Here is a 25,011-nt window from a genome sequence, read left to right as displayed (position 1 = left end):
AGAAAAAAAATCCAGACAAACACATTGGCTGATTTGGAAAGAATTTATTTGCAAATTATGGTGGAAAATAAGTATTTGGTCACCTACAAACAAGCAAGATTTATGGCTCTCACAGACCTGTACCTTCTTCTTTAAGAGGCTCCTCTGTCCTGCACTCATTACCTGTATCAATGGCACCTGTTTGAACTTGTTATCAGTATAAAAGACACCTGTCCACAACCTCAAACAGTCACACTCCAAACTCTACTATGGTGAAGACCAAAGAGCTGTTGAAGGACACCAGAAACAAAATTGTAGACCTGCACCAGGCTGGGAAGACTGAATCTGCAATAGGAAAGCAGCTTGGTGTGAACAAATCAACTGTGGGAGCAATAATTAGAAAATGGAAGACATACAAGACCACTGATAATCTCCCTCGATCTGGGGCTCCACGCAAGATCTCACCCCGTGGGGTCAAAATGATCACATGAACGGTGAGCAAAAATCCCAGGACCACACGGGGGGACTTAGTGAATGACCTGCAGAGATCTGGGACCAACGTAACAAAGGCTACCATCAGTAACACACTATGCCACCAGGGACTCAGATCCTGCAGTGCCAGACATGTCCCCCTGCTTAAGCCAGTATATGTCCAGGCCCATCTGAAGTTTGCTAGAGAGCATTTGGATGATCCAGAAGAAGATTGGGAGAATGTCATATGGTCAGATGAAACCAAAATAGAACTGTTTGGTAGAAACACAACTCATCGTGTTTGGAGGAGAGAGAATGCTGAGTTGCATCCAAAGAACACCATACCTACTGTGAAGCATGGGGGTGGCAACATCATGCTTTGGGGCTGTTTCTCTGCAAAGGGACCAGGACGACTGATCCATGTACAGGACAGAATGAATGGGGCCATGTATCGTGAGATTTTGAGTGCAAACCTCCTTCCATCAGAAAGAGCATTGAAGATGAATCGTGGCTGGGTCTTCCAACATGACAACGATCCCAAACATACCGCCCGGGCAACGAAGGAGTGGCTTCGTAAGAAGCATTTCAAGGTCCTGGAGTGGCCTAGCCAGTCTCCAGATTTCAACCCCATAGAAAACCTTTGGAGGGAGTTGAAAGTTTGTGTGCCCAGCGACAGCCCCAAAACATCACTGCTCTAGAGGAGATCTGCATGGAGGAATGGGCCAACATACCAGTAACAGTGTGTGCCAAACTTGTGAAGACTTACAGGAAACGTTTGACCTCTGTCATTGCCAACAAAGGATATATAACAAAGTATTGAGATGAACTTTTCATATTGACCAAATACTTATTTTCCACCATAATTTGCAAATAAATTCTTTCCAAATCAGCTAATGTGATTGTCTGGATTTTTTTTCTCATTTTGTCTCTCATAGTTGAGGTCTAACTATGATGCCAATTACAGGCCTCTCTCATCTTTTTAAGTGGGTGAACTTGCACAATTGGTGGCTGACTAAATACTTTTTTGCCCCACTGTATATGGATTGGTGGCATCATTAAAAGAGGGTCAAAGAGATTAACATTTTTTGGACATTGTTATATTTATTTTATATGGTAGCTCTGTTTTGTGAACACTCATGAGATGGGATTGTCACAAGGTTGTTCATCATGTTCAGAAACTGACCACCTTACACTGTGGATTTAAATTTTGCTTTATTATTAGTAGCATTTGTGTTATTTATCTATACACTTTTTTTGAAGTTGGATTACACCAAATTGTGTTAGTAGGTTATTATTTATGTAGCACTACCCCCTTAGGAGTTTCTGAAGTTTTGGGTCCCCCTATAGTCCTGTACAGGCAGGCAACACGCATTTTCACATCACACCCAGGGGTCAGTGGCCAGTCCTTGAGCTTGTTTTAAAGTTTTATTAGGGAATGTAGAAATTGGATGGGGTAAGGGATGTACGGGATGCCCAAGGGTACTGAGAAACTGAGGACAACTTCCTGAACTATGTACAACTGGTTACAGCAAACAGTCTCTTTTGGAGAGCTAGCCAGCGTCTCCTGTAGTACCACCCCAGACCCCAGATACTCCTCTATCCAGCTGCCTGGAGGAATCGCTGGACAGGGGATCCAGTATTTGCCACGTAAAATGGTGAAACAATCCTGGGTGGCAGGCTAAACCAGTTTTCCACTAGGGTGCCTCCTTCCTTTATCTGGACAGGAAGGTGCGGTCTACTAACTGAGTTTTTCTCCTGTGTTGCTGGTGGATAGGTGACTGCTAGCAAGCCTTCTACCTGGGATGCTGCCTTCCCTGCCACACAGGTGATCCTCTCGCAGGGGGCCGGTGAAGTTCCAAACTTTCAGCCTTCACAGCCTCCTGCCTGGAGGTGAGCTCTTCTCCCAACTAAGCCCCCTCCCAGGCTCTTGCTCTTCCACCGCACATCCTCCTCTTCCAACTGGACTCTCCTCCAACTCTCCTGCTGCTGGGCAGGCTTTGTCACTTTTAAGAGTTATCCTGGCCCCTTGCCAAGCCTCCTGTTGGGAGATTGACCAGGATCCCTCAAAAGTGCAGATCAGCTACTCCTCAGTTCCACCCACTGCTTCTAGATCTTTCTCCAAAGAGCAGGGGAAAATTCCAGAGGGCTGGTCTGCAGAACCTCTGAGCGCTGACCACACTTTCTAGCTCCCCTTAGCTGACTAGGAGGGCGCTACATTTACACTATACAATTTTAAACATCAGTGTGAAGATAGCATATATTAGTTAATGATTTTATCCTGTATAAGTGCAGCATATCTTCCACTCACTATTTCGGCGATCAATCTTGCCTGGAAATTTCACTTTGTGCTTGCTGTTTATCTTTAAAGTGGAACTTTAATATTAATATTCTTTAACAAATGAACATACATTCCACATTATTAATTATGCTATCAAAATTAGTGTGTGCTATAAATTGCCTCCAGCTTTGCTCTTATTTCTTCTTGCTGCAGGCTGTCATTTTTCTGAAGCCCAGAGCAGTCACTGAATGTAACATGTTACATGTTACACCCTAAATATGGGTGTAAGATGTAACATGTTAGGAAAGGTGAACTTATCCTTTAATCATCTGACATAAGGGTTCACAGAAGGAGCCACAGCGCTCATTTAGAGACCAGACATCAAATCCATCTGGAAATGGGTTGGATGCAGAACATTCTTTGGCAAAGGCAGACAATGAAGATCGGTGGCACAGGACAGGAGTGTATTAAAAGCAGGACTAAACCCACCAATTTAACTGTTTTTCAAAACAGTTACATTCCAGCCATGTATGTTCAGATGTGCAGACAGTGTTCAGTAGAACCAGGTGGTTGAGCCACATTTTTAACTCCCGTTGACTGCCCACCTAAGCATAGAAATGCTTGCCATCAAATGTGACCAATGTAAGTCTATGGGGCTGCACCTCAACACACACCATTAAGGTACATTGGTTTGGCTTTTATAGGGTTAAATCAGCCAGTTAGGAGGTGACATCGCCTCCTTGCTGCCTTACACATGCCTCTGAACAGAGGCCCACCACGGATCACTTTTTAGAGGGACAGCCAGGGCTCCCACACGTGAACAAATCCTTAAAATTGCCAGTGTGCTAATGTCACCTCTCAACTGAACATTCAAGCCCTCAAATGGCTGGAAGTCATAACTGATCGGCAGCTGCAAGTCAAGCTGTAGGATTCCCTTCATGTAAACCCAAAATCTATTTTTCAGAATGTTTGGTATTATGCCTCACTGTTTTTTTAGAAAATTATTTTTTGTGAAACTGTTGCAAAGCTTTTTATCTGGAGATCTTGCCAGCAATAGCATTCTTGGCTGCAGATTGACAACACTAAGCACAAAAAAGGGGACAAGGATACAGTGTGCTACAACCTCCAAAGTGGAAGGGCCTTGACCCTGAATCTTTTGGGGTGCAAGGCTCCTGACACATCAAAAACCATGTGGATGCCAATCCTTAGGGAGCAGCCGAAGCTAGTTCTCTAAGTACTAGGTGGGAGCTTTCCCAAAGAGAGACCCCCAGTGGGGGAGAGGAAGAAAATCCATGAACGCCACAGATCCTCCCCGACATTAAGGCAGACCTCGAAAAACACTTCACCCTCCATCTCTGTAAAGTGAAAACAAACAAACCACAATGGCAGACTTTTTCCCTAGTCATTATTGTAGATAAAAGAAAATATGGGCCCATATATAAGAAATCCCAACAACACCCCAGTGTGTCTCCACTTCATGTACACCTAGTGATGTATTTGGCTTTTTGTGGAATATTGCTGTAATGTGGTTAAAGGGATTTACCTGAATACAACTACCAAACTTTGGAATACAGCCATTGTCACATACTGTACATGAGGGGATTTGATGTACAGTATATCTATATACCACCTTTGTGAGTAGGTTATTTATTGATTTTTGCAATAATATATACACTATCTTGTCAAAAGTATTGGGACGCCTGCTTTTACACGCTCATGAACTTTAATGGCATCCCAGTCTTAGTCCATAGTGATCAACATTGAGTTGGCCCACCCTTTGCAGATATAACAGCTTCAACTCTTCTGGGAAGGCTGTCCACAAGGTTTAGGAGTGTGTCTATGGGAATGTTTGACCATTCTTCTAGAAGCGTATTCATGAGGTCAGGCACGGTCTCCACTCCAATTTATCCCAAAGGTGTTCTGTCAGGCTGAGGTCAGGACTCTGTGCAGGCCAGTCAAGTTCCTCCACCCTAAACTCGCTCTTCCCTGGAAGCTGGAGAACCTCTTGCCTAAAAGAAGCAGTGGCCAAAAGATAAGCCCTGATGACCCTCACCACATCTAGACAACAGAGGGAGATCTTTTTGGGTAAACCTGTGTCTGACACAAAGAAGGTAATACAATATCCTCATTAAAGTGATATTACTGGCACAAAAAAAACAAAAAAAAAAAACAAGCATGTTATACTTACCTGCTCTGTTCAGAGGTTTTGCACAGAGCAGCCCTGTTCTTCCTTTTCTTGGGTCCCCCACTGGTGCTCCTGGCCCCTCCCTCCTTGTGTCCCCAAGCAGGCCACTGCTGTGTGTGCCACATTCTCTCTTCTCATTTGTTCACTGGCTGTGATTGACATTTATTTTCTAATTTTTTATATTTATTACAGGTACAGATATAGTGCTGTCAATTTACACAGCAATTTACATATATATTGTACATTCACATCAGTCCCTAACCCTCAAGGGGAATACAGTCTAAGGCCCCTAACTAACATTCATACATACACATACTAGGGCCAATTTAGATAGGATCCAGTTAACCTACCAGCATGTCTTTGGAGTGTGGAAGGAAACCGAGGTAACCGGAAGAAACTCACACGGGCACAGGGAGAACATGCAAATTCCAGGCAGGTGGATGGGATTTAAACCAACGACCCTAGTACTGCCAGGTGGAAGTGCTAACCATTTAGCCACTGTGCTGCCCCACATTAGACATCAGCCAAGGCTCTCATGCACATCGCTGGACCGCCATGGGGCTCAGGTAAGTATTAGGGAAGGTTTGGGAGGAAACTGGAGTACCCGGAGGAAACCCATGCAGGCACAAACCATAGCTTGTAGATGTTATAACTAATAAATTAATATACATTTATGGGGATTTTTTTTTACCAAAGACATAGCAGAATACATTTTGGCCTAAATTTATGAAGACATTTTATTTTTTGACTTTTTTTTATATGTTTTGTAACAGAAAGTAGAAAATATTGTGGGTTTTTTTGTTTGTTTTTCAAACTTTAATTTTTTTTTGTTTATATAATAAAAAAAAATAAAAACCTAGTGGTGATCAAATGCCACCAAATGAAAGCTTTATTTTTGTGAAAAAAAGTTATATAAATTCCATTTGGGTATGGTGTTGCATGACCAAGCAATTGCCAGTTAAAGTAGCTCAGTGCTGAATAGCAAAAAGCCTCTTGTCATGAAGGGGCTAAAACCTTCCAGAGGTCAAATAGTTAAACATTACCTTTCCTTTTCAATCTGTAGCCCCTGTAATTTTCTTTATGTTTCAATGCAATATGGCAAGCTGGATGTGTTCTGTAAACTGCTAGTGAATGTTACACCCCAAGCAATGTAATTTCTGGTTTGTGTGATTGGCTTACTGATTTTCCCAGAAGTCTGCACAAAGATACAAGTAAACGTTTAGGCATCCTCTGCAACAAAAATTACATAGTGAGATAGTCCCAAAGGGTTAATCATGTCTAAAGTGTTTCAGACCTTGCCGTTTTCCTTAACTGAAACGATTCCCTCATCCACACATTCAGGGTGGATGGGGGAATCCTCCCTGCTGTGCTATTCTATTTTGACAGTGGGAAGACTGCCCGCTATCAGAATAAACATATCAGTACACTGCCACTGATTACATGGCTTTTTTCCAACAGGGGGTTGAATGGAAGTCGATTGGTAGATCGACTTCTTTTAAACTGCCACAAATGGACCAAAATTCGTTTCTCTGCTGAAATGGACAGATTTTGATCCATGTTTGGCCAGCTTGACTCTTAAAGGGGGGGTCAGGGGCCTCCAGGCAATCTATGCCAGACCCTTAATCCGATCATGCTACCTGGCTGACCAGCAAAGGTAGAGGGGTTTTGTGCTCGTGTGCTCCCCCTCGTCCTCTCCCCAGTATGTGGCAGAAAAATTGTCCATGTTGATGAGGGCAAGGGCCTCAACCCCACAACCCTGGACCAGTGGTTAGCTGGGCTTGCAGGCAAGGAGCTTATCACAATCTGGAGACCTGCTCTAACAATAAGAGGGTGCCCAGATATGGGCCTCCCCCCCTATATGAGAGTTTGGGGTGCATAGTCCCCCCTACTCATTCACAAAAAAATTTAACCTACAAATAGGTCCCAAAATGTCCTTTTTTGCTGTTTATCTTTTGTTTTGACCTACTGTTTGAGGACATCCAGATTTATGAGCAGCTGAAGGCAGAGAACCTGGCCCACCTCTGGGTGACCAGTACGGTATGGGCCCAAAGGGTGCATAGCTGGAAATAGTGGCCACTGAGATCCCAGATCCATGACCTAGTGCAGCTGATCACAAATGGCTGCAACTGGAGATATAGATGGGCCCTCAGATGGTGTGTCAGGCCTTATTGGACTGGTACCTGAGGTCCCTGTGACCTACAGTGCTGAGTGAGCAATGGAGATACCACCACAGCAGACCATCTGGTGGAAATGGTCAAGAGATACACAGCGGTGGAGAACCTGCTTGGGCCTGCCAAGTGCTGGGAACCTACACCAAGGGCAGCAAGCCCACATGCAGCACCTAGGCGTGCAGTGTTGGTGGTACTGGTCCTAAAAACACAGTACCCACTTCAGTAAGAGCCCGTAGAATACGGGACCAACAGGAGAGCATCCTTTTATGTACAAAGGGAGTGTACCACAGTTCTTGACCTTGCTGAGGCTTGGTTATGGGTGAACCACTCCCCCTGCCAAGGCCTTGCTGGACTCCGGTAGTATGGTCACACTTGAACACTTGTGGATGATCTGGATAATCAGCTCAGTAGGTAAGACTCTCTGGGTTGTATGTATCCATGGACACACTAAGGAGTATCCCCTGGTCCCAGTAACCATTTCCTTTGGCTGTGCCTCTGTTACAAGAGGTTGAGGTGGTGAAGAATTTGATGCACAATGTTATACTGGACCAGGACTGTCCATTGTTTCTTGAACTATGGGGACAGGTACAGAATTAACTTCCTGGAGAGTTCAGTGATCTGGAGACCATGGGCCTTTCTGGTCCCAATTTTGAGAGGTCTGGCCCAGAGCCACCCACAGCAAAACCCACTAATAACTGATGTTCATACTGATGGCTGTAACACGGTAAATAGTGTTGTTGATGTTCCAGGTCTCCAGACTGTGTTGACCAGGGGGGGTCGTCCATTTCAATGTAGGCCATGGTTGGGGAGGACATAAAGGAAACTTCCCCATTACAGGTCAAGGGTGATGGAGTAATTTCCTCTAGTCCAGTGCATGTTGATTTGTATGTGTGATATATCTCAGTTTAGCTTTGGGACCCACATTATAGTGGGCTGAAATAATGTTTATTTCCCTGTTTTCTGCATTTCTAAGTTGTATACATTAAAATTAATTGGGTTATTTCACATGGAATTGTTTGTACGCCACTACAAGAATTGATTTGTCATATGACCCCATGTGGGAATTGGAGTGGATGGGTTGCATTTTATGCCTAGATGGGTGATGTATTGTGTATACCATGTTAACCATTTATTTTTATATATATGGCCTTATGCTGAATTTGTAATAAAAGTATATGTTTTATGTATTTTGGCTATACTTTTGTGCCTTAAAAGTCCCAACCAAAAATGTTCCCTATTCTCTAGGTGCAGAGATGTTGGCACAATGCAGTATGTTAGCACATTTTGGACTGATTGTGTAACCCCATAAGGAACTTGTTATCGGCTGAAGAACCAGGATCATCAACACCTATCATGGGTTCACTATGTGTGTTTGAAGAAGATTCCGGTTCTTCTCAAGACTTTAAGGAATTGCCCACAGTGGAGGGAGGGGGAAGCAGGAAGAAGGGGATAAAGCAGAAGACAAACTATTTTCACATAATATTCTACAAAGCCAACCGCGCAGATTAGATTAAAAAATGAGAAAATCCAGTTTATACAAAAGACATTCTCTGAACATGCCAATGCTCAAGGATTTCACATCATACTTACAGGACAATTTGGGTACAGAGAACTATAAACAGAAGGATGTGGATGTGACCAGGCCAACTACTTGTATTTAGAGAAGTGACAGCAGAAAAAATACCGAGTGGTCCATTGAGGCTGCCCAAATGAACACACACTCAATAAGTAAGCATACACTCTTCGCTTGATTGCTGCAATCACTTTATTAGCTGGTTAAGCAGACATGGCACGTGTACATTGCTACAAGGCATATGGGTAGTGTCCCAACCAGTACAAAGAGGCAAGGATTGTATAGCACCAAAGTCGCTTTACAGCTATCATATCTTTAACAATGTTTTTGTCTTGAGCAGCAGTTAGAGCTCAAAACTGACCAGCAAGCTTGACATTCAAGTGTATTTCAACAAAGGGGACAGGAAAGGCCAGCATAGGTAAATAATACTGCTAATCACAGAAGAACCTGCTATGTTTGTAGAATTTAACAAGACAAATGATTACCTTTTACCTAGTACATATGCCAGTGAATATCACTCCACACATATCAATATATATAGACTGATCAAATGGTTGGTTACTTCACTATGATGGTACAATGCTCCTAGGTAATATACTGAATGTGAAAACATTACATTTTTGCACAAACATTTAGAAGGCATAATAGGAATAGAAAATAGGTAACATCACAGTCTGGGACACAGGCACTTAAGAGGTGGTTTACCATGATGTAAGTGGATATTGATAAACCGGAACCGTGTACGTAACATACTCAAACCAAAATAAAGTCACTCAAATAGCTCAGGCCGCTCCTTGGTCTCTAGGCTTAGGGTATTTAGAGGTGTTAGGACCTTTCTTCTCTTCGGCTGACAAGTAGCAGTTCACTTCTCCCCTTCTGTTGGTTGCTCCTTCCTGGATTCAGTCACCACCTGCTGTATTCAAAAGTGGATAAGGTAAAGAAGCAGTACTACAAAAATCACACATCAGCTTAGTAAGTTCACTACCTAGATACCAATTGCACCCATTTTGTTTTAAAATCATTTGGTGAACTGTAAGTGCTCTTCAAGAGACATCATTCAGGAAGTCCGCTGGGTGTACCTTAATGCAATTGTGATATCAATTAATAGCGTAACAAGAACCTTCAGGGCCCCAGTGCAAGAAACTATGAAGGGCCCCCCTGAACCACTGCTAGGGCCCTTTCCTTCAAGCCTGGTGCCGGAATGCCAGTGTACGGTCGCAAGTGCAATCTTTGTGACCCTGGTAGTTCCGCCCCTGGAGTCAGTAGAGTTTTTTGTTTTTGCTATTTTATTTTTTCATTCTTTCTTAAAAAATTTTTTTTCTTTTACAATATTATTTTAAAAAAATTTTTAGGGGTCCCATTGGGGAGCTTTAGTGAGATATCAGGGGTCTAAACAGACCTTTGATGTTCCACATTTGGGATATAAAGAAACAGCCCTCATTCTCCTTCTCTGCATCCTCAGCTGCACAGAATGAATGGACAGGAATAGCTCTGTACAGAGCTCCCTGTCCATTCATGAACTGAAGCATGGTAAACACAGTTTCAAATGTTTCAGTTATGAATAGAGAGAGTCAGTGATTGGTACCGATCCATTCAGAAAAGGAAGGGGACAAAAATTACACATTTACCTGCCCCTTCCCCACTCCCCATCCTGACAGATCCACCGCAGCAGCCGGTGGGAGTGGGTAACCCGGCAGAGCTGGGGGGGGAGGAGGGGTTGCTGGAGAGCACATGGGGGATCGAGGAGCACGGAGGTGGAGAGCACAGAGGGGGGCCAAGGAGCACAGGAGGGGAAGTAGAAAGAAGCTGATAGGAGGAGCAGCGAGGGCGGTTGAATATAGAGGAATTAATATCTTCATTAGCCTCCTGCAGCCACTGAATGCCTGCAGGAGGGAGAGGAGAAGCGGGTATTCAGCAGCTGTAAGAGGAAAATGGAGAGATCAATTCCTCTATATGCAGCTGCCCCTGCTGCTACTCTTATCCTGGTGTACAGGGGGGCCACATGGGCCCCCTGCAGCAAGGGTCTGGTTCACAACTGAGACCCCTGTAGGTCACCTCTGTATCAAAACAATTGTTCAAATTTCTAATCATTATTTTTAATCAAAATTCAAAGAATATTTTTCTATAACCAATTTCTCTAATAGTGAATGCGGTTTTCATGATGTAAAGTCCATGTGTTCCAAAACCAAATTGTGAAAGCAAAGAAAAATTTTAAGTACTTTTGAGCAACACTTGTCAAGTCATTGAATGTATGGATTATAATTTTAATATGAATGTTCGTACAAATATTCATTTGAAAATGCTTTAAGGTTCCAAAATAAATCTTGTTAATGCTATGTAACCCTTCAAAATTTTCAGCAGTCCCCTAAAGTGTAAAGTGAAAACTTAGCAACCAACACCTTAATGATCAACTCACCTCACAGAACAAAATTCAAAAAACTTGGATCAGACCTATAAATATTATACCATCACTAAATCATCATAGACAATTAGCAATTACAGCAATCTGAATGAAAAATGTGGAAAAAAGACAAATCAAAGTAAAGAATATTCCATTTTGAATATACTATTAAAAACAGTATTCATTAATATTGTTTGAAAAGCACAAACAATGTAAGAGAATACACAGATTAGGGTGTACTCCCCGGATTTCTCCCCGGAGTCCATATTCACAGTGGTCCCATATAAACGTAAAGCAGGGGTTTCCAAACTTTCAAAATAAAGGCCCAGTTTACTGACCATCAAACTTTAAAGGGGCCGGAATGTGGTCAGTGGGAGTAAAAAAAAATTACCCTATCGCTGGTATCAATGGGAGGTATAGTGCCCTGTCGCTGGTGTTGATGGGAGGTATAGAGCCTTATCGCTGGTGTCGATGGGAAGTATAGTGCCCCATTGTTGGTGCCATTGGGAAGTATAGTGCCCTATCATTGGTGTCAGTGGGAGGTATAGTACCCCATCATTGGTGTCCATGGGAGGTATAGTACCCCATTGTTGGTATCAGTGGAAGGAATAGTGTCCCTTACTTGGTCTCAGTGGAAAATTAGTTCCCCATCTCTAATGTTAGTGGAAGGAATAGTGTCCCTTCATTGGGATTAGTGGCAGGAGTAATGCCTCGCATCAGTGGAAGGAATAGTGCCCCAAGGGCCGGATAAAGGCAAGCAAAGGGCCACATTTGGCCTATAGGCCACAGTTTAGAGACCCCTGATGTAAAGGATATGTTCACCTTTCTGAACATTGTACTTGTTACACTCTATTTAGAGTGTAACATGTTTAGAATTCACCACCTCACCCCTGACCCCCCCCCCCCCTTTTCCCTGGGACTTCTCCCTGCATCTGCTGTCACAATTTGAAAACAGTGTGGCCCATCAAGGCTCCGCCCACACATCCATGTCATTCATTCACAGAGTTCTGTGAAGGAACTACAACTACCATCAGCCATTGTAGCTGACGGCTTGTAGTTCTCAATGAACTAGGAGTGCACTGGTGAGCACCCTTGTAGTTGATTGATCTTCCTGAACTTCAGTAACTGCCTGCCTGTATCAGAGGTACGGGCAGACTGTTATAGTGGCAGTCTGCAAGAGTCTAACATAATCTGCTGATTGTGGGTGCAATGCTTTACAGTCTCCTAACAAAAATAATCAATGCACATTTTTTTACATGCACAAAAAGTGCATTTATTAATTTTTAGGGGAGTAAAGTCCCCAAATCTTCCAAACTAACTTAAAGAAAGAGCATGAAGTAAAAACCATAAAAACTTCACTGAATTCCAATTAAAACACACTAAAATCTCTCAGTAAAAACGCAGTGTGAACTTAGATAAATCACAAATGTTTCGGGAAATCTCTACCTGTCTATACTATAGATCTGGCCAGCCACTATTGCTTGCTGGGTTAGGCAGATCCAGGATAGAATATCACTTATAGCGGAGTTCCACTCACCCTGTCAAAAAATAAAAGTCAGCAGCTACAAAAACTGTAGCTGCTGACTTTTAAAAAAACAGCCACTTACCTGTCCCTCGGTCCCATGGTGTGTCCCCCGCAGCCCGTTTCACCGACCGTCCTGTATTCCAGGAGGCCAGCATCTTCAGTGTGAGCACCCGGCAGTGATAGCTTGCGGCTTCACAGCCGGGTACCCACTGCGCATGCGTGAGTAGCGCTGCACTTCATCAATGGTCCTGTAGTCTTCTGGGACCTGTCATGTGTCCCAAAAGACTACAGGGAGGGAGAGAGGGAGAGAGGGAGGACACCTTCCTCTTACGATCGCCTAGGTGATCGGACCGGAAGTGGGAGCTGGTACCTGTCAAATTCGGGTACCTGCTCCAACCCCCCCTCCAAAAGGTGCAAATCCTTAATGGGGAGCTCCTTTCGGGTGGAGCTCCGCTTTAAGAATGTGTGCATCATCAAGCTCTGTGGATATCACAATGGACTTCTTCAGGCATTTAATCATCTATTTGATTTGCCTTTTTTTTTTTTTTTAACATTCTTCACTCGGGTACACAAAAGGTGCACTGTGATTGTCTGTGGTGATTTCTTGACATTGTAAAATTTGTAGTGCTGCATCAATTATTTATAATTTATACCCTTGTCCTGTTTCCCTTGCTCTTCCATCCACCATTTTTGGATTTCTCCACCTATTAAAAATGACTGGCAGGGAGGTATTTGGCTGCTGTGCCACATCTTCACATGTTGTGTAGATGTGGCTTCAGGGGTACAAATTCTGGTAATATTTGCATACAAGTGCAACTTTTACTGTTAATTCTTTCTATTCCCATAGAAGAAGAAGCTGCGTGATGTCACACCTGTAATCGCATCCCCACACATCAGGCTCTGGTCATATAGTGAAGTGATGTATTGATACAGGGGGGTAATGTAGCCAATTATTTGTAAGGTTGTCACTAACTTTTAGCCAACTGCCTAAAGTCTGTCAAACAGAATCACTGTAGGATAGGAGACAGATGGAGATAACCCCAGCACTCATATACTGTAGTGCTCAATAGTAAAAGATTACTACTTGCGGCATTCTTTAAATGCCATAAAGCTGTTTCAGACATCTACCAACTTTATCCACAAGAAACCAAACATCATTCTGTGTTCCTGCTCTGAATCAACGTGGGAATGGTGTATACATTCTAAGGCAAGAGCCACAACTAGCGCGTACAAGGGCTGTACTTATTCTCTCGATTCTATCATTTACCTGTCAACCAACTGTGAACAACATGTATCCAAGGCTTTTCCCCAGAACACTTCACGTAAGTACATAATGGTTTTAGCATTTTGATATATAAATAGTTTTAAGCAGCTTATGGGTCATGTGTTGCAAGCTTTCTGCCTGATATCCAACCATTTCATTCTGCAACGTTTCACTAAGAGATGAGCCTCAAACATAAGATCCACTATCTGTATCATGAAATACAGTAGATGATGGCTCTATTACATAAAACCTTCTATCATTTATGTTAATTTAAAATAACTGAGCTCCTATAGTTTTATAATTTTTTATTCCTCTTACTTTTAACTTTTTGAATTTATATATTTTAGATTAAGAAGTTTTACTACACTTGACTGGTTTCAATTGGATGTCAATCTTTTGGAGTTTCTGTACATTAAAAATGTAATAACATTGTTATAATACAATACACCTCCATCATTACACAAATATAAGGCCACATTCACACTTCATGTGGTGGGAATGCGCACTCTCTTTTTTTGCACATTTTCTACATGTTTCCATGCATCACGCATAGGGAACAAACGTGCCATAGAGTCTCCTGCACCTTTTCCAGCATGGAGCATCGTGTGTTTTTTTCAGCAAGCATTTTGGTGTAATTTTTGCGCGATTTGTCATGTAGCAAACATGACACAATCACGCATTTCTACCTGCAATTTCAGAAATGCGGCAAAACACACAATGTGCTTGCGAAGACGTTACTTCTTAATGGCACCCCAAATGCAGCGCAATTTTGCTGTGTTTATCACCTGGCAGCAAAACGCTCGCCACTCCACACTCAAAAAGGAGGTGTTTGTGTTGTTGATTTCAAAGCATCTCCCACAATACCTACTCTAAAGGCCATTTTATAGTTTGCAAACGCTACAATTATACTGTATGCCATGTGTGGAATATTCTTTACAGTTGTGAAAATGTGACTCATAAGTATAAAAATGATACTTATGGGTATAGAAATTATATCGCATTACTTATTTCATGATGATGATAATGGCAAAGTTTTTGTTACCAGTCATATTATAATATTACTGCCAACATATATTTGCAATCTAGCTCACCTCTCCATCTCTTGTCTCAATAGTTTTAATGACGACGGTTTTCCTGGAATGAATCTCAGAGCTGTGATCTAATTCAGCAGGTCCTGAAGGATATATAAAGATACATACGATGTGTAAATTCAGATGAACTTTCTTTAAAAATCCATAAACCAAACATTTCATATTCCTGATATGTGCCTGCTGTACCGTGTGCTTGTATGAAAAAGTATCCTGTTCTCTTTGTATTACTTCCTTTGTGCAAAATCCCTGGTGTTTCTGCCATTCCCTCTGCTTTCCTAATTTAAAAATTTACCACACTAGGCATGAGAACACAGTCAGATCTCTAACTGTGCTGGGAACTCAGCCTGCTGTCCTCCAATGATCAGACTTGTGCTGACACCCCCCCCTTCCCCCACATAGGCTTCCACTGGGAAGATTAGTGTGCTGCTGTTCCTCCTCCCTGAGCTTCCTGTGCAGCTAAGAACAGAGGGTATGTGATCGCTTATAAAAAAGGGAAAAAAGGCATTTATAATTTTATATATATATATATATATATACACACACACACACAAATGTTTTGCATTTCATTTCTGTTTTAAACTGAATGGGTTGTCTTCGTGAGGGTTTTCATATACTTTAAGGTGTTGGCCTATCATGAATAAAAGCTTTTAAAATTAATCAGTCACCAGCATCATATAGATATTGGGGGCTCTGGATCTCTGCACTACAGTTACCAGTGTCACCGATCTAGGATGGCCCAGAGGTGGCAGGGCTGTCCCTCTGGCAGGTAGATTTCACTACAGTATAAATAAAACCAGGCAAAATAACACCACAGGATAGAATTAACATTTAAAGGTCAAGCACACAACAGATAACCCAGCTATGTGTGGACAACGGTAAGCTAATCTACCAGTTATATATATACATACACTCACCAGCCACTTTATTACGTACACCTGTTCAATTGCTTGGTAACATAAATTGCTAATCAGCCTTAGCCAATCACATGGCAGCAACTCAATGCATTTAATGCATTTAGGCATGTAGACGTGGTGCAGACGACATGGTGAAGTTCAAACCGGACATCAGAATGGGGAAGAAAGGGGATTTAAGTCACTTTGAACATGAAAAGGTTGTTGGTGCCAGACAGGCTGGTCTGAGTATTTCAAAAACTGCTGATCTACTGGGATTTTTATGCACAACCATCTCTAGGGTTTACAGAGAATGGTCCAAAAAAGAGCAAATATCCCGTGAGTGGCAGTTGCGTAGGCGAAAATACCTTGTTGATGTCAGACTGGTTTGAGATGATAGAAAGGCAACAGTAACTCGTGTCAATAGGGACCAAAATCTCTGAGGAATGTTTCCAACACTTTGTTAAATCTATATAATATAAGAATTAGAGAAAAAATTGCCTGTGAGGACGTCGGATGACAAAACTAGTAGGGCGGGGCTTCTTTTGGATGTGATGTCGGAATGCTCCTCGTAGGCTGTCGGCTGTGATATCGCGGTGAACGAGGCTCGTCTCTGCTTTCTTGAGGCTGTCATTGCTGGTGTCGGCTGGACACCCTGTTTGTGAGTGCATTTCTGACGTTTTAATAAAACATTTTGGTTTTAAGTGTACTACACCATGGTTTCCTTTTTTGATTCCCTGAACATGATCTATGGTTTGGAGACGTGATGACTACCTGCTGTTAAGGCTATTCCATATTGTGCTGATTGGCTAATTGCAGTATATTGCTCCCAGTTTGGATTACTTCTGCTGATCATCGCTCCCAGAGCGAGCGCTATCTTTGCTGACTTGTAGTCTGGTCAACATGGAGCTCTGGTGAGTGTACCCATTTAATTCGGTGGTGGATTTTTTTTTGCACGGTGTTTGATTTATACAAGATTACAGAACTGTTTAATTACTTTGTGATGGTGGATGGACTTTTATATAATTTTTTTTTATCACGGACATCATTATTTTAAACTAATAATTTTTGTATTTACTTATATTTAGCACACTCTTTGATTTATTCACTTGTTGAATCTATGCCATAAGGAATTAGAGCAGTTCTGAAGGCAAAATGGGGTCCAACCCGGTGAGTGTATGTAAAACATGGTGAACAACTGCACAAGTCATTTTCTAGTTTAATGTTAAAGAAGAAGTTTCTTTTTTTTTAAAAAACAACAAATATCTATACTTCCTTCTATGCTGCATCATCAGTCTGTTTTTGCAGCTGTCCCCTGTTGGCTGTAAGCCTGAGAACTGAGCAATCACATGACCTCTGATCGCTCAGTTCTTGGTCTTCCCGGAGCAGAGAGCTGTGACTGTCAGTTGCCGCTCTCTGCTCTGCCCCTCCAGTACTCACAGAAGCGTTGGGCTGGAGAGGGAGTGGGAGCACCTGGGTCAAGCTCTCAGCAGCACACTGAGAGGCTGAGCCAGCAGCTGACCAGGCATCCAGGTGGATCCTTGCACTGCCTGGAGCTGCTATGTGACATCAGCTGGAAGTGGGCTTTAGCCCACTGTTGGCTGATTCTGAGTCACAGGAGAGCAAAAGTAAGTGCACTCTTGTGACCCAGAAGAGACGTATGTCCAAACTTCTCTTTTAATAAAAAGAAAATATGGAAAACTAGAGGAGTACAGTACACTTCTTGCTTGTTCGATTGTTTCACTTATTTTTCTCAAATGTCTACACCAATCTAGACATCAAATTAGAGGCATCACTTACAACAGAGACATACCCAAACCCACAGCTCCGCTCAAGACTTGCCCCTCCTATATGTGGACAATTTGGCTGCCAGCCACTGTAGTCCATCTCCGTGTATGTATCAGCCGCACTCCAGGCGGAGACATTGTTATATGCAGTCGCTTTTTTGACAACTAATAAATATGCCAAAGGTGCAAAAAGTGGGCTGTGGCTGACACATTTTGTAATATTTCTAGAGTCATCAGTTGCTGTAATAAAATTTTTATACTTAGTGTAAAATCTTTTCTTGTAGTTCACTGGGGGACATAGGTCCTTCACCTTAAAGTTATGCTTCTTCTTACATGAGGGTTGGACACTAGCAAACAAAACACTGCATCCTAGCTCAGGATAACCCCTCCCACTACCAGCATGCCTAAGTTTTGTAGCAAAGCAGTGCTGAGAGCATGAACAGGGACCTGTGTCCCTCAATTTACTCAAATAAAAGGATGTTATGGTGAGTACGAAATTTTATTTTCTCATTCAAACAGGAAGTTTTTCACCTTCGGGGTGTCCAAACTAGCCAAGCTGAGGCAAGAGCAACACAGCAAACAAATACTTACAGGCCTAAGAAAACAATAGAAAACTGGGGACTACCTGCAAGATGACATCAGATAAGATTGCCTTATCCACCTGGTTTTGTAAAGCAAAGCCTTGCAAACATGGATCTTCCAAGGGATAGGAAGGAAGGACCTCTCCAATTCCAGAGCTGTATTTCTGAACCACCAAATGAATCAGCCTGGTCAGGGATGCATTCTAGCAGTAGCATTCTAGAGGTTTGGAGGGAAACTGGGACTTCCTTGAAGGAGTTTACCATCAGACACAAGATTAATGCAAAAGCAGAGTCATATGACTCCTGTACTAGAGAGTTTGGATTTGAGATGGGAGAGTCTGAAGTTTCTTCTGTGAATGAAACACTCTGGCCTGTGCTGTGTCCAGGGTTTGACCCAGATACTCTAAATAATTAATTGGTTCCAGTAACGATTTCTGAGAGTTCAGAATCTATCCAAACCACTGTAGCATCTGGACAGTCAACATTACAAAGTCTAACAGAGCCTGGGCTAACTGTTCCCTCAACATGAGGTCATCTAGATACCTTACAATGGGGATGCCACATGAGTGAAGCAAGGCTAGAATTGGGGCCAAAACTTGATGAACGCCTGAGGTGAAGACAAGAGGCACGGACAAGAGGCTGGAGGGCAAGCCCATGAACTGGTAGCGAAACAGCCCTACAGCAAAGCATAGAAATCACTAATGTACTGGAAAATTGGGGGGACAATTTGCTGGGCATCTTCAGAGGGAGAGCAAGTGCTAAGGAAATGTTAGTGGCTCTGGACTTGGAAAGCGCCCTGTGGCTAATTGTTAACAGAATGGAGTCTAAAAAATGTCCCCTATGGAGATATCAGGACCCAGTCACTTCCAGGCTATTGATGCAGAGTCCAGTTCAGCATTCCAAAACCAGTCTGAGGATGGCCATGTCAGATAGCTGCAATTGGTGGGACCAACTCAAGTAGTGATGTAGAGGAGAGCCTTCGTTAAAGAAAAAATGGTGCTTGAAAAATAGGTTAGTTATTTACACAGCAGAACTGAAAAAAATGTCCATCTCCCTAGGACACTAGCTACTATACTGAGGCACGTTGGTAGTAGGAAGGGTTAACCTCGATTGGCCTTCAGTTTTTTCTCTGTTATAAAATGAAAGTGTGTGCTGTGACTATAGATATTCTTTAGGAGCTCATTCACATTTCAGTTTTCCAACACATAATAAACTGACAACCTACCTACAAGGTTTTAATTATGCATGTCAACACATGTGAATTTGCATTAGGTCCTCCCTCACACCTATTACACCTATTGTGTTACAGTGTGTTACTGCATGTACATTAACATGTGGTAGCGTGTTCAAAGTAATTGGACTTAACACAAGGCACTTTGAAGGCATAGGTATGAGGCCAGCCTAACACATTCAAAATCACGTTAACGCACATTCACATACATTAAACTGCATTATAACTCACAATGATGTGCAATGTAAAGAACTTACATTTCATTCATATATAAAATATGGCTTTCTTGATCTTTTTTGCTTTTTTTTGGTAAGATCAATTAAATATAACTTTCTGCAATAGTCCTCTCTCTCTATTAGTTCAGACTATGTCCACTTTCAGTTTTTGATACTGACATTTGGTCTAAAGAATGGTTTCTTAGCAGTTGATCCCACACTTGGGTTTCAGTAGATGTAATATATATGGAGATGTATTAGTGTATTCATAATTACTAACCTGGACTTTTAATACTAAGAGACGTCAGTGAGTGAATGGGTACAGCAATCCTGAAATACAAGACATGTCATTTGAAGATACATTTTTTGATATGTGAATGAATAAAGATTTATGCAATATAGATGTTTTTAATAACAGTACAAATGTCTCTAGTGCGTAGAACCTTATAGCAACCAATTACTTATTATAGCTGCCATGCTGCTCAATTCAGTTTCATCTTAGAAGTCATTGGTGAGAGGAAGCCATGATGGTTATTTACTAAAACTGGAGCATGCAAAATCTGGTGCAGCTCTGTATAGAAGCAATTAGCCTCCAGGTTGAAGACATCGTTCACACCTATGCAGGTTGCGTTTGAGCCATTTCTACATTATGTTTTGCATTGCATTATGCATTTATGCACCTGCATTTTTGCCACGTTTTTGATGCGTTGTGCATTTTTTTCTTTCTTTTCATTTTTCTTGTTGCTAGGCAGATTTAAAATGCAAAACGCAGCAAAAACGCACTACAGGCTTTTCTGCAGAGTTTCCATTGAAGTCTATAGAACCAGAAACGCAACTTTTTGTGTTCATAAAAGTCCATGACCCTTTCCAAAAAACGCACAGATCTGGACATGTCCCATAGGAAATCATGTTAAATGGACTGTACTGCGTTTCTGCAAAATGCTGCAGAAAATGCTTAGGTGTGAACCTACTGTTATTGTCAAAGTTTAATTGAACAAGCTGACGTTAGAAGCTGATTGGCTACCATGCACACCTGTACCAGATTCTGAGTGCATCATAAATCTTAGTGCTGGCCTCTTTATTAGGCTCCTTTGTGCCCATTTTATTGTTAAAGTGAACCTGTACTCTATTTCTAAAGTCCAGCCTAATGCAGGCCATAGACGGGGAGAAAACCGGCCGAAAAATCGTCCAAAAATATAATCGGACGATTTTCGGATTGTTAGTGGCTGAAGTGGTCGGCCGATTTTCTTGATTTTGACACATTTTTTTAATCGTTCATGTTGGGGAAAAAACGGCCGATTTTGCCCATCAGCCGATTTTCACGGCAATGATGGGCAAATCGGACGATCTTTTTCCCGATTAAAAAAAATGCGCATGAGCCGTGACCAAAGAAAAAGAAGAAGAACATCTGTATCTATTTGTATCCATACAAATATATACAATGTTTGCAACTGCAATACTTAGAAATGTCAAATCTATTAGCAGTGTCCCTGCAGAGAGCTCCGCTATGATATTTGACATTTAAAAGTATAAGGGTTGCAACATTGTATCTATTTGTATCCGAATAGAAACATCTGTATCCGAACTGGATACAAATAGACACAATGTTGCAACTTTTTCTTATTATTATTCATATTCTATTTCTTCTTCTTTTAAGTATCAAATATAGCGGAGCTCTCTGCAGGGACACCGCTATTATATTAATTGCCGGCCGTAGACGGGACGAAAATCAGCTGACTTTTTTCTACCAATGGTGGTAACGTCGGCTGATTGAACGACCGATTTTTCGTTTTTCTAAAACACAAAATGTTCGGTTTTCTCCCCGTATATGGCCTGCATTAGAGTAGACACTGCAAAATTTATGGGTTTCATAGTTTCACTTTATCACTGGGGCCTGTCTAATCAGAGTGCCTTTACCGGCCATAAACGACAGTTGAATGGTATTTGGCAGAGTGAAATTTTTTCAGAGACAGGCAAAAAAGAGGCTTTTCAGGATGGTAATAATATAATAATAAGTAATGGTAAGTAAGTTATTTGCAGACACCCACGGATCCTTAAATAATTGAGCTCTGTCATTTCAAAGCCATTGTTTCTAGTTTTTAGGGACTCTTTAATGACTGGCATAGTACCACTGGATTGGCGTAAGGCCAATGTGGTGCCAATATTTAACCACCTCCCATCCGGCCGTTGTATATAAACGGCCAGACAGTGGCAGTACAAGGTCAGGTGGTCGTTTATAAATGGCCTCCCCACCCCCTGCTTGTGCGTGCTCCCTGGGAGCGCGCAGCACCGCGATCTGGTGCCCGCTGTGTCCTCCGGACACAGTGGAACACCGATCGCTGTATGGGACCTCTCTGCGAGGTCCCGATCATGTGATCACTGATTGGCCAATCAGTGATCACATGCAGAGTAGTAAGCAAGATGTCACTTCTGACATCATTGCTTACTACGTGTGAAATCTGTGAATGATCACAGAGGTCACATGGTACAAGGCTATTCACAATAGCCTTGTACCATGTGACAAGCTGTGACCAATCACAGCTCACACAGTAGTTCTCAATGGCTGCAAGAATGCAGCCAGAGAGAAGGAGAAATGATTGCTTTTACAGTCTATATGGGTGTAAAAGCAAACAGTGTAAAAAAAAAAAAAAAATCTTATCACCCCCCACAAGTAGTACAGTGTCATCATGGTGACACTGTACTGCTAGGGTGACAGTATGTTAAAAAAAAAACAATAATATAAAAAAATGAAATAAAAATGTAAAAAAAAATGTTTAAAAATTATAATTTTTGGTTATAAACTAATTTGGGTTTTTTTTTCACTAAAAAGATAACGGAATAAATTTTGGCCAAGATTTATGATGAAATATTATTTATTTGCAAAATGTTATATGAAAAACACTCTTTTCAAAATTTTTGGACTTTTTCATTTACATAGCAAAAAAGTGAATAAATACCACCATAATAAAGCTTTATCTGTCTCAAAAAATGCTAAAAAATTCATATGAGTACAGTGTTACATGACCGTGCAATTGTCATTCAAAGTGTGATAGCGCTAAAAGCTGGAAATTGGCCTGGGCAGGAAGAGGGTAAAAGTGTCCGGACCTGAAGTGGTTAAAAAGGGGTCTAAATCTTTACCAAGTAATTATAGACCTGTTAGTTTAACTTCTATAGTTGGGAAGATACTGGAGAGTTTAATAAACGACCACATAGATGAGTTCTTGCTGGAAAAAATATTTTAAGCAACAAACAGCATGGATTCATGAAAGACAGAAGTTGTCAAACAAATCTGATTTCCTTTTATGAGGAGGTGAGCAAAACCTTTGGACAAGAGGGGTGGCGGTGGATGTGGTATACTTGGATTTTGCTAAAGAATATAACACAGTTCCCCACACACGGCTAATTTGTAAGGTAAAGTCTACAGGCTTGGAAAAATCTGTATGTAAATGGATAGAAAACTGGCTACAAAATGGTATTCAGAGAGTAGTGGTTAATGATTCATACTCTGAATGGTCTGGGGTTGTCAGTGGTGTACCCCAAGGTTCAGTGTTGGGACCCTTACTTTTTAATATAGTTATAAACACTATAGGGTCTGAGATTTTAAATCCCATTTCAGTCTTTGCAGATGACACCAAGCTGTGCAGTGGAATAACGTCCTTACAGGATGTCTCCAACTTACAAGCCGACCTCAATGCACTGTTTAATTGGGCAACTATGTGGCAAATGAGGTTTAATGTTGATAAATGTAAGGTTATGCACTTGGGGGCTAAGAATATGCATGCATCATACATACTAGGGGGGTACAACTGGGGGAATCAATGGTGGAGTACGATCTGGGAATATTGGTAGATCACAAGCTTAATAATTGCATGCAGGCCTGGATTCTTTCTTGGATACACAGAATATAACTGGATACTAACATTTATAGGTAAAGTTGATCCAGGGAATATCCAATTGCCTCTCGGGGGATCAGGAAGGAATTTTTTCCTTGCAGGAGCAAATTGGATCATGCTTTGCTGTTTTTTTTTTTGCCCTTCTCTGGATCAACTGTGGGTGTAGGATTATGACTTTTTTTTTAATGGTTGAACTGGATGGACTTTTGTCTTTTTTCAGCCAGAATAACTATGTAACTATATCCACTTTTAGATAAGACGTTAACTTGGAAAAGCTCAAAATGAGGTACAGATTTATTTAGGGCTTCGTTCACACTTGTGCGACTCCAAAGACGCACAATTTCCAGTGCAACTTTGGAGTACAACTTTTAAATTCAACTTTGATGCAAATTTACACTCTCTGGCACTCAAGTGTGTATGAGTATATAAATAAATAAACATTTATTTGTAATCAAGATCTTCTTACAGTTTTTACGCTTGATCATTGTGCTACGATTTATTGGTTCTCTAAGTAAGCTCATAACTTAATGAATTCATTGACATAATGCCCTCTGTATATCATATATTCTGAAATAGATTTTTGGTCAGATGGGATGCTAAATGCACTATCTGGAATACAAAAAGCCCCCAAAGGAGGGGCAAAGAAATTGCCGACAAATTAATATGTGAAATAAGATCACAAAACAGCAGGTATCTAAAGGTTTTCATGTCACATTTTTTAAGATTAACTGTTCAACAATAACTTCCAAATTAAATTGTGGAAAATATACCATATACACCCATTAAATACTGCAATTATGGTCTTCATCAGTCCTAATGTCCTACTCATGTTATAAGTAGGTAGAATATACCAGTAAAGGCATTATAAGGTAGAATTATTTTTAGGTGTTTGTTAGGTGTACACTTCATCTCACCTGCTTTCTTCTCCTTCAAGGAGTTTTCTGTAGGTTGCAATCTCAATATCTAATGCCATTTTAACATTGAGCAGGTCTTGATATTCCCTCAAGTGACGAGCCATTTCTTCCTTCATATGTTGCACCTCCTGTTCTAGTCGTACAATATTATCCTGGTAATTTGCTGCTTCAACCCCAAACTGTTCCTCCATGTTCTTCATCTGACGCAGCAGAGCTTCATTCTGCAAAGGAGGACAGGTTGAACTAGTGAGAAGATATCTGTCATCAAAGTACTTCATTTTGAGAATGTTAATCACCATTAATTACACATTTCTGAACCTCTATCAAAAGATTACTTACTGTTCCTTTTAGCCCATCAACCTCACAAGTCAAACTCTGGATCTGTCGTCGTGATTCATTCATCTCCTGCTTGGCCTGGCGCAGTGCTTCATTATTGCGGTTTGCAGCATCTGACAGGTCAGCAAACTGTTCCATAGGAGTGACAAAAATAAATATAAATATGAATTTGACAAACTATTTGAAAAGTATTGATGTTTTTGAGGTGCTCAATAATGACACCACT

The 25,011-nt window shown here is 41.4% G+C and overlaps 1 protein-coding gene across 1 annotated transcript in view; it reads right to left on the bottom strand.

Moving 5' to 3' along the window:
* Nucleotides 1-8,831: 8,831 nt before the first annotated feature.
* PRPH (peripherin) overlaps nt 8,832-25,011 on the bottom strand; it is a 33,236-nt gene continuing 17,056 nt past the window's right edge. The window contains exons 5-9 of the mRNA XM_089679593.1: nt 24,789-24,914; nt 24,450-24,670; nt 19,923-19,972; nt 14,939-15,021; nt 8,832-9,570 (exon numbers count right to left, since the gene is read on the bottom strand). Coding sequence (XP_089535719.1) covers nt 9,520-9,570; nt 14,939-15,021; nt 19,923-19,972; nt 24,450-24,670; nt 24,789-24,914 — 531 coding nt within the window. The 3' untranslated portion in view covers nt 8,832-9,519. The remainder of the gene's footprint in view (nt 9,571-14,938; nt 15,022-19,922; nt 19,973-24,449; nt 24,671-24,788; nt 24,915-25,011) is intronic.

The sequence above is a fragment of the Staurois parvus genome, unplaced genomic scaffold, assembly GCF_062004578.1.
Source record: "Staurois parvus isolate SC_StPar_1 unplaced genomic scaffold, SC_StPar_1.0 ptg000017l, whole genome shotgun sequence".
In the NCBI taxonomy this organism is placed as follows: domain Eukaryota; kingdom Metazoa; phylum Chordata; class Amphibia; order Anura; family Ranidae; genus Staurois; species Staurois parvus.
This window is presented reverse-complemented; position numbering and strand designations above follow the sequence as displayed.